This window comes from Carcharodon carcharias, chromosome 6, assembly GCF_017639515.1.
Source record: "Carcharodon carcharias isolate sCarCar2 chromosome 6, sCarCar2.pri, whole genome shotgun sequence".
NCBI lineage: Eukaryota > Metazoa > Chordata > Chondrichthyes > Lamniformes > Lamnidae > Carcharodon > Carcharodon carcharias.
Window position 1 is genome coordinate 142,941,458 of NC_054472.1, and position 13,509 is coordinate 142,954,966.

General features: G+C 44.9%; 1 protein-coding gene across 5 annotated transcripts in view; it reads right to left on the reverse strand.

Annotated features, from left to right (window-relative positions):
- The window catches only part of cables1 (Cdk5 and Abl enzyme substrate 1), a 197,659-nt gene that overhangs the window by 19,869 nt on the left and 164,281 nt on the right, over positions 1-13,509 (reverse strand). For all 5 annotated transcript variants that reach the window (XM_041190410.1, XM_041190409.1, XM_041190408.1 and 2 more), the window contains one exon: positions 4,959-5,065. In XM_041190410.1, the coding sequence (XP_041046344.1) occupies positions 4,959-5,065 (107 nt within the window). The remainder of the gene's footprint in view (positions 1-4,958; positions 5,066-13,509) is intronic.

Below are 13,509 nucleotides of genomic sequence, written 5' to 3' on the forward strand. Positions count from 1 at the left end.
GCGGCTCCACAAGTATTCCCATCCTCAACGATGGAGGATCCCAGTGCATCAGTGCAAAAGATAAGGCTTGAGCATTTGCTACAATCTTCTGCCAGAAGTGTCGAGTCGATGATCCATCTCATCCTCCTCCGGAGATCCCCAGCATTACAGATGCCAGTCTTCAGCCAATTCGATTCACTCCACGTGATATCAAGAAACGGCTGAAGGCACTGGATACTGCAAAGACTATGGGCCCTTACAATATTCCAGCAATAGTGCTGAAGATTTGTGCTCCAGAACTTGCCATGCCCCTAGCCAAGCTGTTACAGTACAGCTACAACACTGGCATCTACCCGGATTTGTGGAAAATTGCCCAGGTATGTGCTGTACACAAAAAGGACAAATCCAACCCGGCTAATTACCGCCCCATCAGCCTACTCTCGATCATCAGTAAAGTAATGGAAGGGGCCCTCAACACTGCTATCAAGCGGCACTTGCTTAGCGATAACCTGCTCACTGATGCCCAGTTTGGGTTCTGCCAGGTCCACTCAGATCTTGACCTCATTACAGCCCGGGCTGTACATGGACAAAAGAGCTGAACTCCCAAGGTGAGGTGAGAGTGACTGCCCTTGACATCAAGGCCGCATTTGACTGAATGTGGCATCAAGGAGCCCTAGCAAAACTGGAGTCAATGGGAATCGGGGGGGTAAACCCTCCACAGGTTGCAGTCATACCTAGCACAAAGGAAGGTGGTTGTGGTTGTTGGAGGTCAGTCATCTCAGCTCCAGGACATCACTGGAGTTCCTCAGGATAGTGTCCTCAGCCCAACCATCTTCAGCTGCTTCATCAATGACCTTTCTTCCATCATAAGGTCAGAATTGGGGATGTTCACTGTTGATTGCACGATGTTCAGCACCATTCGTGACTGCTCAGATACCAAAGAAGTCCATATACAAATGCAGCAAGACTTGGACAATATCCAGTCTTGGGCTGACAAGTGGCAGGTAACATTCGCACCACGCAAGTGTCAGGCAATGACCTCCAACAAGAGAACACACAATTATTGCTCCTTGATGAACAATGGCATTACCATCACTGAATCCCCCACTATCAACATCCTGGGGGTTACCATTGATCAGAAACTGAAATGGACTAGCCATATAAATACTGTGGCTACAAGAGCAAGTCAGAGGCTAGGAATCGTGTGATGAGTAACCCACCTCCTGACTCTCCAAAACCTGTCCACCATCTACAAGGCACAAGTCAGGAGTGTGATGGAATACTCTCCACTTGCCTGGATGAGTGCAGCTCTTATAACACTCAAGAAGCTTGACATCGTCCAGGACAAAGCAGCCCACTTTATTGGCACCACATCCACAAACATTCACTCCCTCCTCCACCGACACACAGTAGCAGTGTGTACCACCTACAAGATGCACTGCAGGAATTCACCAAGCACCTACCAAACCCATGACCACTGCCATCTAGAAGGACAAGGGCAGCGGATAGATGGGAATGCTACCACCTGGAAGCTCTCCTCCAAGTCACTCACCATCCTGACTTGGAAATATATCATCATTCCTTCACTGTCACTGGGTCAAAATCCTGGAACTCTCTTCCTAACAGCACTGTGGGTGTACCTTTCCACATGAACTGCAATGGTTCAATAAGGCAGCTCACCACCACCTTCTCAAGGGCAATTAGGAATGGGCAATAAATGCTGGCCTAGTCAGCCAGCGAAGGCCACATCCCATGAATGAATAAATTTTTTAAACACTCTCGCAAGCTCACCTCTCAGCTTTGTAAAATTTGTCTTCCCCCAATTTAGAACTTTTACTCGTTTTATCTTTGTCTTTTTCCATCATGATGCTAAGTCTAACTATATTATAGAGACTATCTCCAAAAATGGTCCTCCACTGCTACTTCATCCACTCGCCCAGCTTCATTTCCTAAGACTAAATCTAGAATTGCGCCCCGTCTCGTTGGGCTTGTTACTTGCTGGCTAAAAAAGTTCTCCTAGATGCATTTCAAGAATTTTGCACCCTCTGTGCCCTTCACACTGTTCGTATCCCAATTGATATTAGGATAGTTGAAGTCCCCAACAATTGCTGCCTTATTGTTTTTGCACTCAGAAATCTGTCTACATTCTTGCACTTCTAGCTCCCTTCCACTATTTGGGGGTGTATAGTACACTCCTAGCAGTGCGGCTGCCCCTTTTTATTTCTAGGTTCAACCCATTTGGCCTCATTTGATGCTTCATTTAGTATATCGTCCCTCCTCACAGCTGTAATTGATTCTATAACCAATAATGTTGCACCCCCACCTTTTTTATTCCTCTCCCTATCCTGCCTGAAAACTCTATATCCAGGGATGTTGAGCTGCCATTTTTGACCCCCCCACCCCCCCAAGCCAAGTTTCCATTGTAGCAATGATATCATGCTGCCATGCATCTATCTGTGCCCTCAGTTCATCGGCTTTATTTACTGTGCTTCTTGCATTTACATATATACCTACTGCCAAATTCCTGTGCTGTACACTTTTTAACCTGTGCTGCTTCTGTCTTTCAAAGTCACTGACTAATTCTCCGTCTCCCATAGCCTGCTCTGAATTTGCCCTCAGGTTTCCATCTCCCGCCAATCTAGTTTAAACTGCCCCCAACCAAAAGCACTAGCAAATCTCCCTGTGAGGATACTCGTCCCAGTCCTTTTCAGGCGTAGACTATCTGGCTTGTACTGGTCCCACATTCCCCAGAACTGGCCCCAATGCCTTCCCTCCTACACAAGCTTTCCAGTCACATGTTTATTTGCTCAATTCTCCTATTTCTATACTCGTTTGCACGTGGGATTGGGAGTAATACTGAGATTACTGCTTTATTGGTTCTGCTTTTTAATCTCCTTCCTAGCTCCCTAAAGTTTGCTTTCAGGACCTCATTCCCTTTCTCACCTAAGTCATTGGTTCAAATGTGGACCATGACCTCTGGCTACTCACCCCTCCCCCAGAAGAATGCCCTGCAGCTGCTCCATGACATTCTTGATCTTGGCACCAGGGAGGCAACATACCATCCTTGAGTCACGTCGACAGCCACACAATGCCTGTCTGGTCCCCTTACTAAAGAATCCCCTATTACAACTCCTCTCCATTCTCCCTTCCTGTACAGCAGAGCTGTCTGTAGTGCCACAAACTAGGCTCTGACTGCACTGCTCTGAGGAACCAATGCCCCCTCACCGATAACCAACACGGAAACCTGATTGGTGAGCGGGACCCTGCACTACCTGCCAAATTTTCTTGGACTGCCTGGCAGTCCAATTCCTTTCTGCCTCCAGGCTCCTAAGCTGCAGTGTGATTACATTTCTGAACGTTGCTATCCACACAGCTCTCAGCCTCATGGATGCGCCACAGTGACTCTAGCTGCCGCCCAATCTCCGAAACCTGGAGCTCAAGGTTCAGCAGCTGGTGACACTTACTGCATGAGGTCGTCTAGGATGCTGGTAACGTCCACAATATTCCACATGACCAAGCTGTCCTGCTATGGCTTCAATTTACTTCCCTTGTGTTAACTTTATTTTACTTTGGTTTAGTTATGCAACTTTATTTTACCTGGCCTCAACTTAACTTTATTTCCCTACTGCTTGTGTTTTTAACATAAATGTAAGTAGTCCCTTCTTTTAAAAAGAACGTAATTTTCTAATTCTTAGCTACTTGATGACATTCCCTAACAGCAGTTTCTCATCAACCAATGAACTTATGTTTCTCCTGTGATGTTAGATGCTAGGTGCTGCTGACTGCCTGAGCCAGGATCCTCTTCACACACTCTCCTCTCAGTGCTGCTGACTGCCTGTCCCAGGGTCCTCCTCTCACACTCTCCTCTAGGTGCTGCTGACTGCCTGTCCCAGGGTCCTCCTCTCGTACTCTCCTTTCGGTGCTGCTGACTACCTGTCCCAGGTCCTCCTCTCGCACTCTCCTTTCGGTGCTGCTGATTGCTTATCCCAGGGTCTTCCTCTCAAGGTGGTCAGCACAAATGACACAAGGACATCCTAAAAAAGAGCCTTATAAACTTCCACATTGCAGACCACCTCTCTTGGAAAACCACTGCAGCCGACCGACCCATGTTGAGGCAAGCACTGAAATATGGTTCAGCATGCTTCGAAGACCACCTACACTAAACTCGCAACATCCAATGTACTCAGAGGGAGGCCAGGGGTGATGCAGCTACAGAAGTTCTCTCAAGCACCAACAGGGAAAACTATCAGTTCTGTGGACATCGATGCCGATCTCACATGGGACCCTTAGGTCATCAGACAAACCACAGAAGACGATGAAATCATTTACAGCTTGGACACACTCAAATAACTAGGAGTCTGCCACCACATGAGAAAGTCAAAGGTCTTCAAACAGCAGTCATTGTAGGCTAGATGCACTTTTTCCATGGTAACTTTTCCAGAAACTTCTCCTGTCTGACTTTGACCATGTAGTAGAGTTCCTGAACAGATAGAGTTAAGGAAATGGTAGTATAGTGGCTATGCTACTGGACTATTAATCCAGAGGATTTAACTAATGATATGGAGACAAGTTCAAATTTCACCACTACAGCTGGGAATTTAAATTCACTTAAATAAATAAATCTGCAGTTAAGTGATGGCGCCAGCAAAGGTGACCATGTAACTACCAGGTTGTCATAAAAACCCATCTGATTCATTAAATGTCCATTAGGGAAGGAAGCTTGTCGTCTTTATTCAGTCTGTCCTACATGTGACTCCAGACCCACAGCAATGTAGTTGACTCTTAATTGCCCCCTTATGCGTAGTGTCCTGATGAGTGCGAGATGAAAAGCTTCAATAGTATGTCTCTTTTTCCAAGCAACACTCAGTGTCATGAAGGTGGTTCACCACCATCTTCTCAAGGGCAATTAGGAAAGGGCAATGAATACGAATGTGTCAGTGGATTAATAAAATAAATTTGCAGCTACTTTATTTGCTTACCTTCTTATCTTACTGAGGGTCAATTTGATATGGGGAAACTTTTCTCTGAAGGTTTCATTCATATCCTTTTTCAGATCGGAGGGTTTGACATATTCAATCACTGTTGTCTAAAGGAAAAAGAAACACTGGCTTAGTAAGTTATATGGAAACAATTATGACTTCCTTAGCTTCTGATAAAGGATGCACAGCCAAAGTGTTAACTTATCTGCTTCTTTACAAGTGCTGACTGACCTGTTGTGTATTTCCCAATTTCTTACATTTTCAGTTTTGTGTTTGGTTAACTATTTGGTACCTCATACCAGTAATACAAAATGGTATTCATTTTAACTTGCACCATCCATTGCAGACAGGCCAAAAGTGGTCCTGTTTCTGGCAGTAGGCTCTTTTAATATGAAAATCAAAAGCAAAATACTGCAGATGCTGGAAACCAGAAATAAAACCAGAAAATGCTAGAAAAACTCAGCAGGTCTGGCAGCATCTGTGGAGAGTTAATGGGCTGAATTTTACAGGCCACCCACAGACAGGAAAACTGTTGCCTGCAAGGTTCACTCCAATAATCATCCAGGGGTTTTCCATAACCAATTTCCAAACATACTGACTCTCATACACATATGCATGCACATTCTCTGATATGCATGTGCATATAGACACAGACAGGTGCACTCACACACATTAACTTAAGAGCAAAATACTGCAGATGCTGGAGATTGGAAATTAAAAACAGGAAGTACTGTAAAAACTCTAGCACCAGAGGTGGCGAGAGAAACAGAGTTAATGTTTCAAATCCAACATGACTCTTCCTCAGATGAGAAGATGCTGCCAGACCTGCTGAGTTTTTCCAGCATTTACTGTTTTTATCCTGAATTACAATTCTGATGGACAATCGGACCAAGCATATAGTCAACCCAGTTTTACCAGGTGGGCAGGGTTAAAAGTGGCTCTGCTTTTTTTTGTTGAGTCTTTTCAATGTGGTTTCTGACCAATTCAAAGCATTAGAGCTCTTTCACTCCAGTATGACTGTGGCTCCTTATCTCTGCCTGGGCTTCACAGCCTATGCGCTGCTTTCACCATTTTTGGTCACTTCAAATTCCTCCACTGTCATTCCCCACTCCTGTTCAGGTCTATGGTCCCGCTTCTCATGGTTCTACTCCTACCCATCTCAACACTTCTGGTTTTTCACAGGATTGTTTCAGCCCTGCCTCAGGGCTCCAGGTTCCTCAATTCACTATTAACATTACTTTCCGGTATCAATATTGATTTCCGGCTGCAGAATCATAGAACGGTTACAGGATAAAAGACGGATTTAGCCAGCTGCTTTCATGCTGGCTCTCCACAAGCTCAGCTAGTCCCACTCCCCCATCCTTTCCGTGTAGCCCTGCACATTTTTTCTCTTCACATAATTATTCAACTCTCTTTTGAAAGCCACAATTTAATCTGCCTCCTCCACACTCTCACGCAGTACATTCTAGATTCTAATGTGTCCTCATTTTGTCTTTGACTCTTTTACAATTCACCTTAAATCCATGTCCTCTGGTTCTCATCAATGGAAGCAGTTACTCCCCATCTACTCTGTACAGACCCTTCATGATTTTGAACACCTCTAATAAATCTCCACTTATCCTTCTCTTCTCAAAGGAGAACAGTCCCAGCTTCTCCAATCTATCTGTGTAACAGAACTCCCTTATCTCCGGAACCTATCTTGTAAATCATTTCTGTACCCTCTCTAATGCCTTCCTGAAGTGTGGTGCCAGAATTGGCCACAAAACTCCAGTTGGGGCCGAACCAGAGTTTAATAAAGGCTCACCATAACCTCCTCACTTTTGTACTATCTGCCCTTATTTATAAAGCTCAGGATCCTGTGCGACTTTTTAACCACATTCTCAACCTGCCTGACTGCCTTCAACAATTTGTACATGTACGCACAAGGTTATTTGCTCCCACACCCCACTTAGAATTGTGCCCTTTATTCTACATTGCCTTTCTTTATTCTCCCTATCAAAGTGTTTCACTTCGCACTTCTCTGCACTGAGTCTCATCTGCCAGGTGTCCACACATTCCACCAGCTTATGTCCTCTTGAAGTCTATCACTATACTCTTCACAGTTCACAATACTTCCAAGTTTTGTGTCGTTGGCAAATTTGGAAATTGCATACCCAAGTCCAGGCCATTAATATAGATTAAGAAAAGCAGGGGTCCTAACAATGACCCCTGGGCAACTTTACTATATACCTTCCTCCAGTCTGAAAAACAATAGTTTACCACTGCTCTCTGCCACACAGCCAACATTTTACTCATACCGCCGGTGTTCCTTTTGTTCCATGAGTTCTAACTTTGCTGATAAGCCGATTATGTAGCACTTTATCAAATGCTTTTTGGAAGTCCACACACATCAACTGCATTATCCTCATCAACCCTGACTGCTATCTCATCAAAAGACCCAATCCTAATTAAAACGACTTGCCTTGAACAAATCCATGCTGGCTTTCTTTAATTAATCCACATTTGTCCAAGTGACTGTTAATTTTCTCCCGGGTTATCGTTTCTAAAAGCTTTCACACCACCGATATTAAACAGATTTGCCTGTAGTTGGTGTGTTTATCCTAGCATCCTTGACTGAAACATAAAAGATCCTGAGGTGGCGACAGGGTGGACGTGGAAAGGATGTTTCCTCTTGTGGGAGAATCTAGAACTTGGGGTCACTGTTTAAAAATAAGGGGTCGCCCAGTTAGGGCAAAGATGAGGAAACCATTTTTCTCTCAGAGGATTGAGACTTTGGAATTCTCTTCCTCAAAAGGTGGTTGAAGCAGAGTCTTTAAATATATTTAAGGCAGAAATAGATAGATTCTTGATAAGCAAGGGGGTGAAAGGTTATCGGGGATGGGCAGAAATGTGAAGCTGAGGTTAAAATTAGATCAGCCATGATATTATTGAATGGCGGAGCAGGCTAGAGAGACCTACTCCTGCCCCTAATTCGTATGTTTGTATCCTTTTTTGAACAAGGATGTAACATTTTCAATTCTTCAGTCCTCTAGCACCACCCCTATATCCGAGGAGATTGGAAGATTACGGTCAGTACCTCTCCAATATCCATTCATACTCACTATCCTCAGATACATCTCATCCTGTCCTGATTATCGACTTTGCTGAATCAGCCAAAGAGCAACTCTTCATCATTCTTTAGCCTCTCCAATGTCTCAGCTATCCCATCATTCACAAGGACTTTGACAGCATCTTTCTTCATAAAGGCAAATGCAAAGTACTCATTCAGCTCCTCAGCTATGCCCCTGCCTCCATACTTAAATCTTCTTTCTGATCCCTAACTGACCCCAATCTTCCTTCTACCACTTTTTAAAAAACTATTTATATGCCTATAGAAAACATTTGGATTTCCTTTTATGTTAGTTGCCTGTCTCTTCTCATACTCTCTTTGCTTCTCTTACTTACTTTGTTCACTTCCTCTCTGAAGTTTCTATCTTCAGCCTGGTTCTCACTTGAATTATCAACCGGATGTGTGTCATATGCACTCTTTTTATTTGCTTCATCTTCTATTTCTATCTATTTCATCCAGGGAGTTCTAGCTCTATTTGTCCTACCTTCCCCCTTCGTTGTACTGTACCTTGACTGTATCCAAACCATTTCTCGTTAAAGGTAGCCCATTGTTACTTTACAGTTTTGCCAGCCAATCTTTGATTCCAATTTACCTGGACCAGATATATTGTCATCCCACTGAAATTGTCTCCCCCCAATTAATTATTTTTCCTGTGAATTGCTCTTTGTCTTTTTTCATAGCTAACTTACACCTTATGATACTATGATCACTGTCTCCCACATATTCCCCTACTGACAGTTGATCTAATTGACCCACCCAAGAATCGGGTCCTGCAACCCCTTCTTCTTTGTTGTTGAGAAGCATACTAATCGAGAAAATTCTCCTCAAAACATTCAGAAACTTTCCCTCTTCTCTGCCCTTTACATAATGATCTTAATATAGACTGGGATTGTAATAAAGTCCCCCATTATTACCACTCTAGTTCTTGCACCTCTGCAATTTCCTTACAAACCTGGAGTTTTTTTGAGGATGTAACTAGTAAAATAGATAAAAGAGAACCATTGGATGTGGTGTATTTGGATTTTCAAAAAGTTTTTCATAAAGTCCCGCATAAGAGGTTACAGTGTGTAAAATTAAAGCACATCAGATTGGGGGTAATATATTGGTGTGGATCGAGAATTGGTTGGCAGACAGGAGACAGTGAGTAGGAATAAATGGGTCTTTTTTGGAGTGGCAGGCAGTGACTAATGGGGTGCTGCAGGGATCACTGCTTGGGCCCCAGCTATTCACAATATACATTAATGATTTAAATGCAGGAAACAAAAGTAATATTTCCAAGTTTATTGATGACACAAAACTAGGTGGGAATGTGAGTGGTGAAGAGGATGTAAAGAGGCTTCAAGACAATTTAGACAGGGTGAGTGAGTGGACAAATATATGGCAGATGCAGTTTAACGTGGATAAGTGTGAAGTTATCCACTTCGATAGGAAAACAGAATTTAAATGGTGATAGATTGGGAAATGTTGATGTACAAAGAGACCTGGGTGTCCTTGTCCACCAGTCACTGAAAGCAAGCATGTAGGTGCAGCAAGCAGTTAGGAAGTCAAATGGTATGTTGGCCTTTGTTGTGAGAGGGCTTGAGTATAGGAGCAAGGATGTCTTGCTGCAGCTGTACAGGATCTTGGTGAGACCACTCCTGCAGTAGTATGTGCAATTTTGGTCTCCATACTCAAGAAAAGATATACTTGCCATAGAGGGAGTGCAGCGAAGATTCACCAGACTGGTTCCTGGGATGGCAGGATTGTCATACAAGGAGAGAATGGGTCGACTAGGCCTGTATTCACTGGAGTTGAGAAGAATGAGATGGGATCTCACTGAAATGTATAAATTCTGAAAGGGCTGAACAGACTGGATGCAGGGAGGATGTTTTCCTTGGCTGGGGGTCAAGAACAAGGGGTCACAGTCTCAGAATGCAGGGCAGGCCATTTAGAACTGAGATGAGGGGAAATTTCTTCACTCAGAGGGTGGTGAACCTGTGGAATTCTCTACCACAGAAGGCTGTGGAGGCCAAGTCACTAAATATATTTAAGAAGGAAATAAACAGATTTCTAGACACTAAAGGTGTCAAGGGGTAAGAGGAGAGAGTGGGAGTATGGCATTGAGATACAGGACCATCCACGATCATACTGAATGGCGCAGCAGGCTCGAAGGGCTGAATAACCTACTCCTGCTCCTATTTTCTATGTTTCATCTTGGTAGCCTATAGAATGCACCCATTAGTATAATGGCACCTCAATTGTTCCGTAGCTCTTACTAAATAGATTCTGTCATTGACTCCTCTAGGTTATCTTCACTCTAGCACTATAACATTCTCCCTAATCAATCTGGCAACTTCCTTCCCCGTCTTTCCCAACCACCTAGCACTCAGAAATATTTAATACACAGTCCTGCCCTTTTTAAGCCAGGTCTCAGTTATCACTACAGACATCATATTCCCACATAGCTATTTGCGCCTGCAGATCACCAACTTCATTTGCTATGCTTTGTGCCTTTACATACATGTACTTTTTACATTCATTAACGTGATGTTAGCTTAGCTGGCTTGCCCATCCCTAGTTGCCCTTGAGAAGGCAGTGGTGAGCTGCCTTCTTGATCTGCTGCAGTCCATAAAATAGGTATGCCGACAGGAATGACGATATATTTCCAAGTCAGGATGGTGAGTGATTTGGAGGGGAACTTCCAGGTGGTGGTGTTCCCATCTATCTGCTGCCCTTGTCCTTCTAGATGGTGGTGGTCATAGATTTGGAAGGTGCTGTCTAAGGAGTCTTGGTGAATTCCTGCAATGCACCTTGTAGATGATACACACTGCTGCTACTATGTGTTGATGGTGGAGGGAGTGGAAGTTTGTGAATGTGGTGCCAATTAAGTGGGCTGCTTTGTCCTGGATGGTGTCAAGCTTCCTGAGTGTTGTGGGAGCTGAACTCATCCAGGCAAGTGGGGAGTATTCCATCACACTCCTGACTTGTGCCTTGTAGGTGGTGGACAGGATTTGAGAGTCAGGAGATGAGTTATTCGTTGTAGGATTCCTAGCCTCTGACCTGCTTTTGTAGCCACAGTGTTTATACAGCTCGTCCAGTTCAGTTTCTGGTCAATGGTAACCCCCAGGATGTTGATAGTGAGGGATTCAGTGATGGTAATGTCATTGAACATCAAGGGGCGATGGCTAGATTCTCTTCTGCTGGAGTTGGTCATTGCCTGGTACTTGTGTGGCACGAATGTTACTTGCCACTTGCCAGCCCAAGCCTGGATATTGTCCAGGCCTTGCTGCATTTGGACATGGACTTCTTTAGTAGAAGGAGTCGCGAATGGTGCTGAACATTGTGAAATCATCAGCGAACATCCCCACTTCTGGCTTTATGATGGAAGAAAGGTCATTGATGAAGCAGCTGAAGATGGTTGGGTCAAGGACTCTACCCTGAGGAACTCCTACAGTGATGTCAAGGAGCTGAGATTACTGACCTCCAACAACCACAACCATCTTCCTTTGTGCTAGGTATGATTGCGACCAGTGGAAAGTTTTCCCCGATTCCAACTGACTCCAGTTTTGCTAGGGCTCCATGACGCCATGCTTGGTCAAATGCAGCTTTGATGTCAAGGACAGTCACTCTCACCTCACCTCAGGAGTTCAGCTCTTTGGTCCTTGTTTGAATGAAGGCTGCAATGAGTTCTAGCCAGAATGGCCCTGGCGGAAGCCAAACTGGGTGCCAGTGAGCATGTTATTGCTAAGCAAGTGCAGCTTGATAGCAGTTATGACCCCTTCCAATACTGATGATCGATAGTAGACTGATGGGGCGGTAACTGGCAGGGTTGGATTTGTCCTGCTTTTTGTACAGGACATACCAGGACAATATTTCACGTAGCTGGGTAGATGCCAGGGTTGTAGCTGATGTGGAACAGCTTGGCTAGGGGCGCAGCAAGTTCTAGAGCACAAGTCTTCAGTGCTTTTGCTGGAATATTGTCAGGGCCCATAGCCTTTGCTATTGCACTATCCCGTGCCTTCAGCCCTTTCTTGACATCATGGGGAGTGAATCGAATTGGCTGAAGACTGGCATCTGCAATGCTGGGGACCTCCGGAGGCTGTGACGGATCATCCACTCATCCACTTAGAACATCTGGCTTAAAGCTGTAGCTAACACTTCAGCCTTATCGTTTGCAATGATGTGCTGGGCGCCCCCATCATTGTGGATAGGGATATTTGTGGACCCTCCTCCTCCAGTGATTTGCTTAATTGTCCACCACCATTCACGACTTGAAGCGGCAGGATTGCAGAGCTTAGGTCTGATCTGTGAGATTGCTTAGCTCTGTCTACCACTTGGCACGCAAATAGTCCTGTGTTATAGCTTCAACACCTGCACACCTCATTTTTAGGTATGCCTGATGCTGCTCCTGGCATGCCCTCCTGCACTCTTCATTGAACCAGGGTTGATCCCCTGGCTTGATCGTAATGGTAGAGCAGGGGATTTGCCAGTCCATGAGGTAACAGATTGTGTTTGAGTACAATTCTGCTGCTGCTGATGGCTCACAGCGCCTCATGGACGCCCAGTCTTGAATTGCTAGATCTGTTTGAAATCTATCCCATTTAACACGGTGGTAGTGCCACACAACATGATTGAGGGTATCCTCAATGTGAAGGCGGGACTTTGGATGCATCTGCACTGGGAAGGTTGGTGAGGGTGAGGTCGAGTATGTTTTTTCCTTTTGTTGGTTTTCTCATCAGCTGCCGCAGTCCCAGTCTAGCAGCTACGTCCTTAAGGACTTGACCAGCTCGGTCAGTAGTGGTGCTACCGAGCCACTCGGTCACGGACATAGAAGTCCATACCCAGAGTACATTCTGTGCCCTTGTCACCCTCAGTGCTTCCTCCAAGTGGTGTTCAGCATGAAGGGGCACTGATTCATCAGCTCAGGGACGGCAGTACGTGGTAATCAGCAGGAGGTTTCCTTGCCCATGTTTGACCTGATGCCATGAGACTTCATGGGGTCCAGAATCGATGTTGAGTACTCCCATGGTAGCTCCCTCCTGACTGTATACCACTGTACTGCCACCTCTGCTGAATCTGTCCTGCCAGTGGGACAGGACATACGCAGGGATGGTGAATGTGGCGTCTGGAACATTATCTGTAAGATATGATCCCGTGAGGATGACTATGTCAGGCCATTGCTTGATTCGTCTCTGAGACAGCTCTCCCAATTTTGGCACTAGTTCCCAGATTTTAGTAAGGAAGACATTGCAGGGTTGACAGGGCTGAGTTTGCCTTTGTCATTTCCAGTCAAACTTGGTCGATGGTCCATCCGATTTCAGAGACTTTGTAGCGGTCTGATGCAATTGAATGGCTTACTCGGCCAACTCAGAAGGCATTTAAGAGTCAACCACATTGCTGTAGGGCTGGAGTCACATGTAGGCCAGACCAGGTAAGGAGAGCAAATTTCCTTCCCTAAAAAGG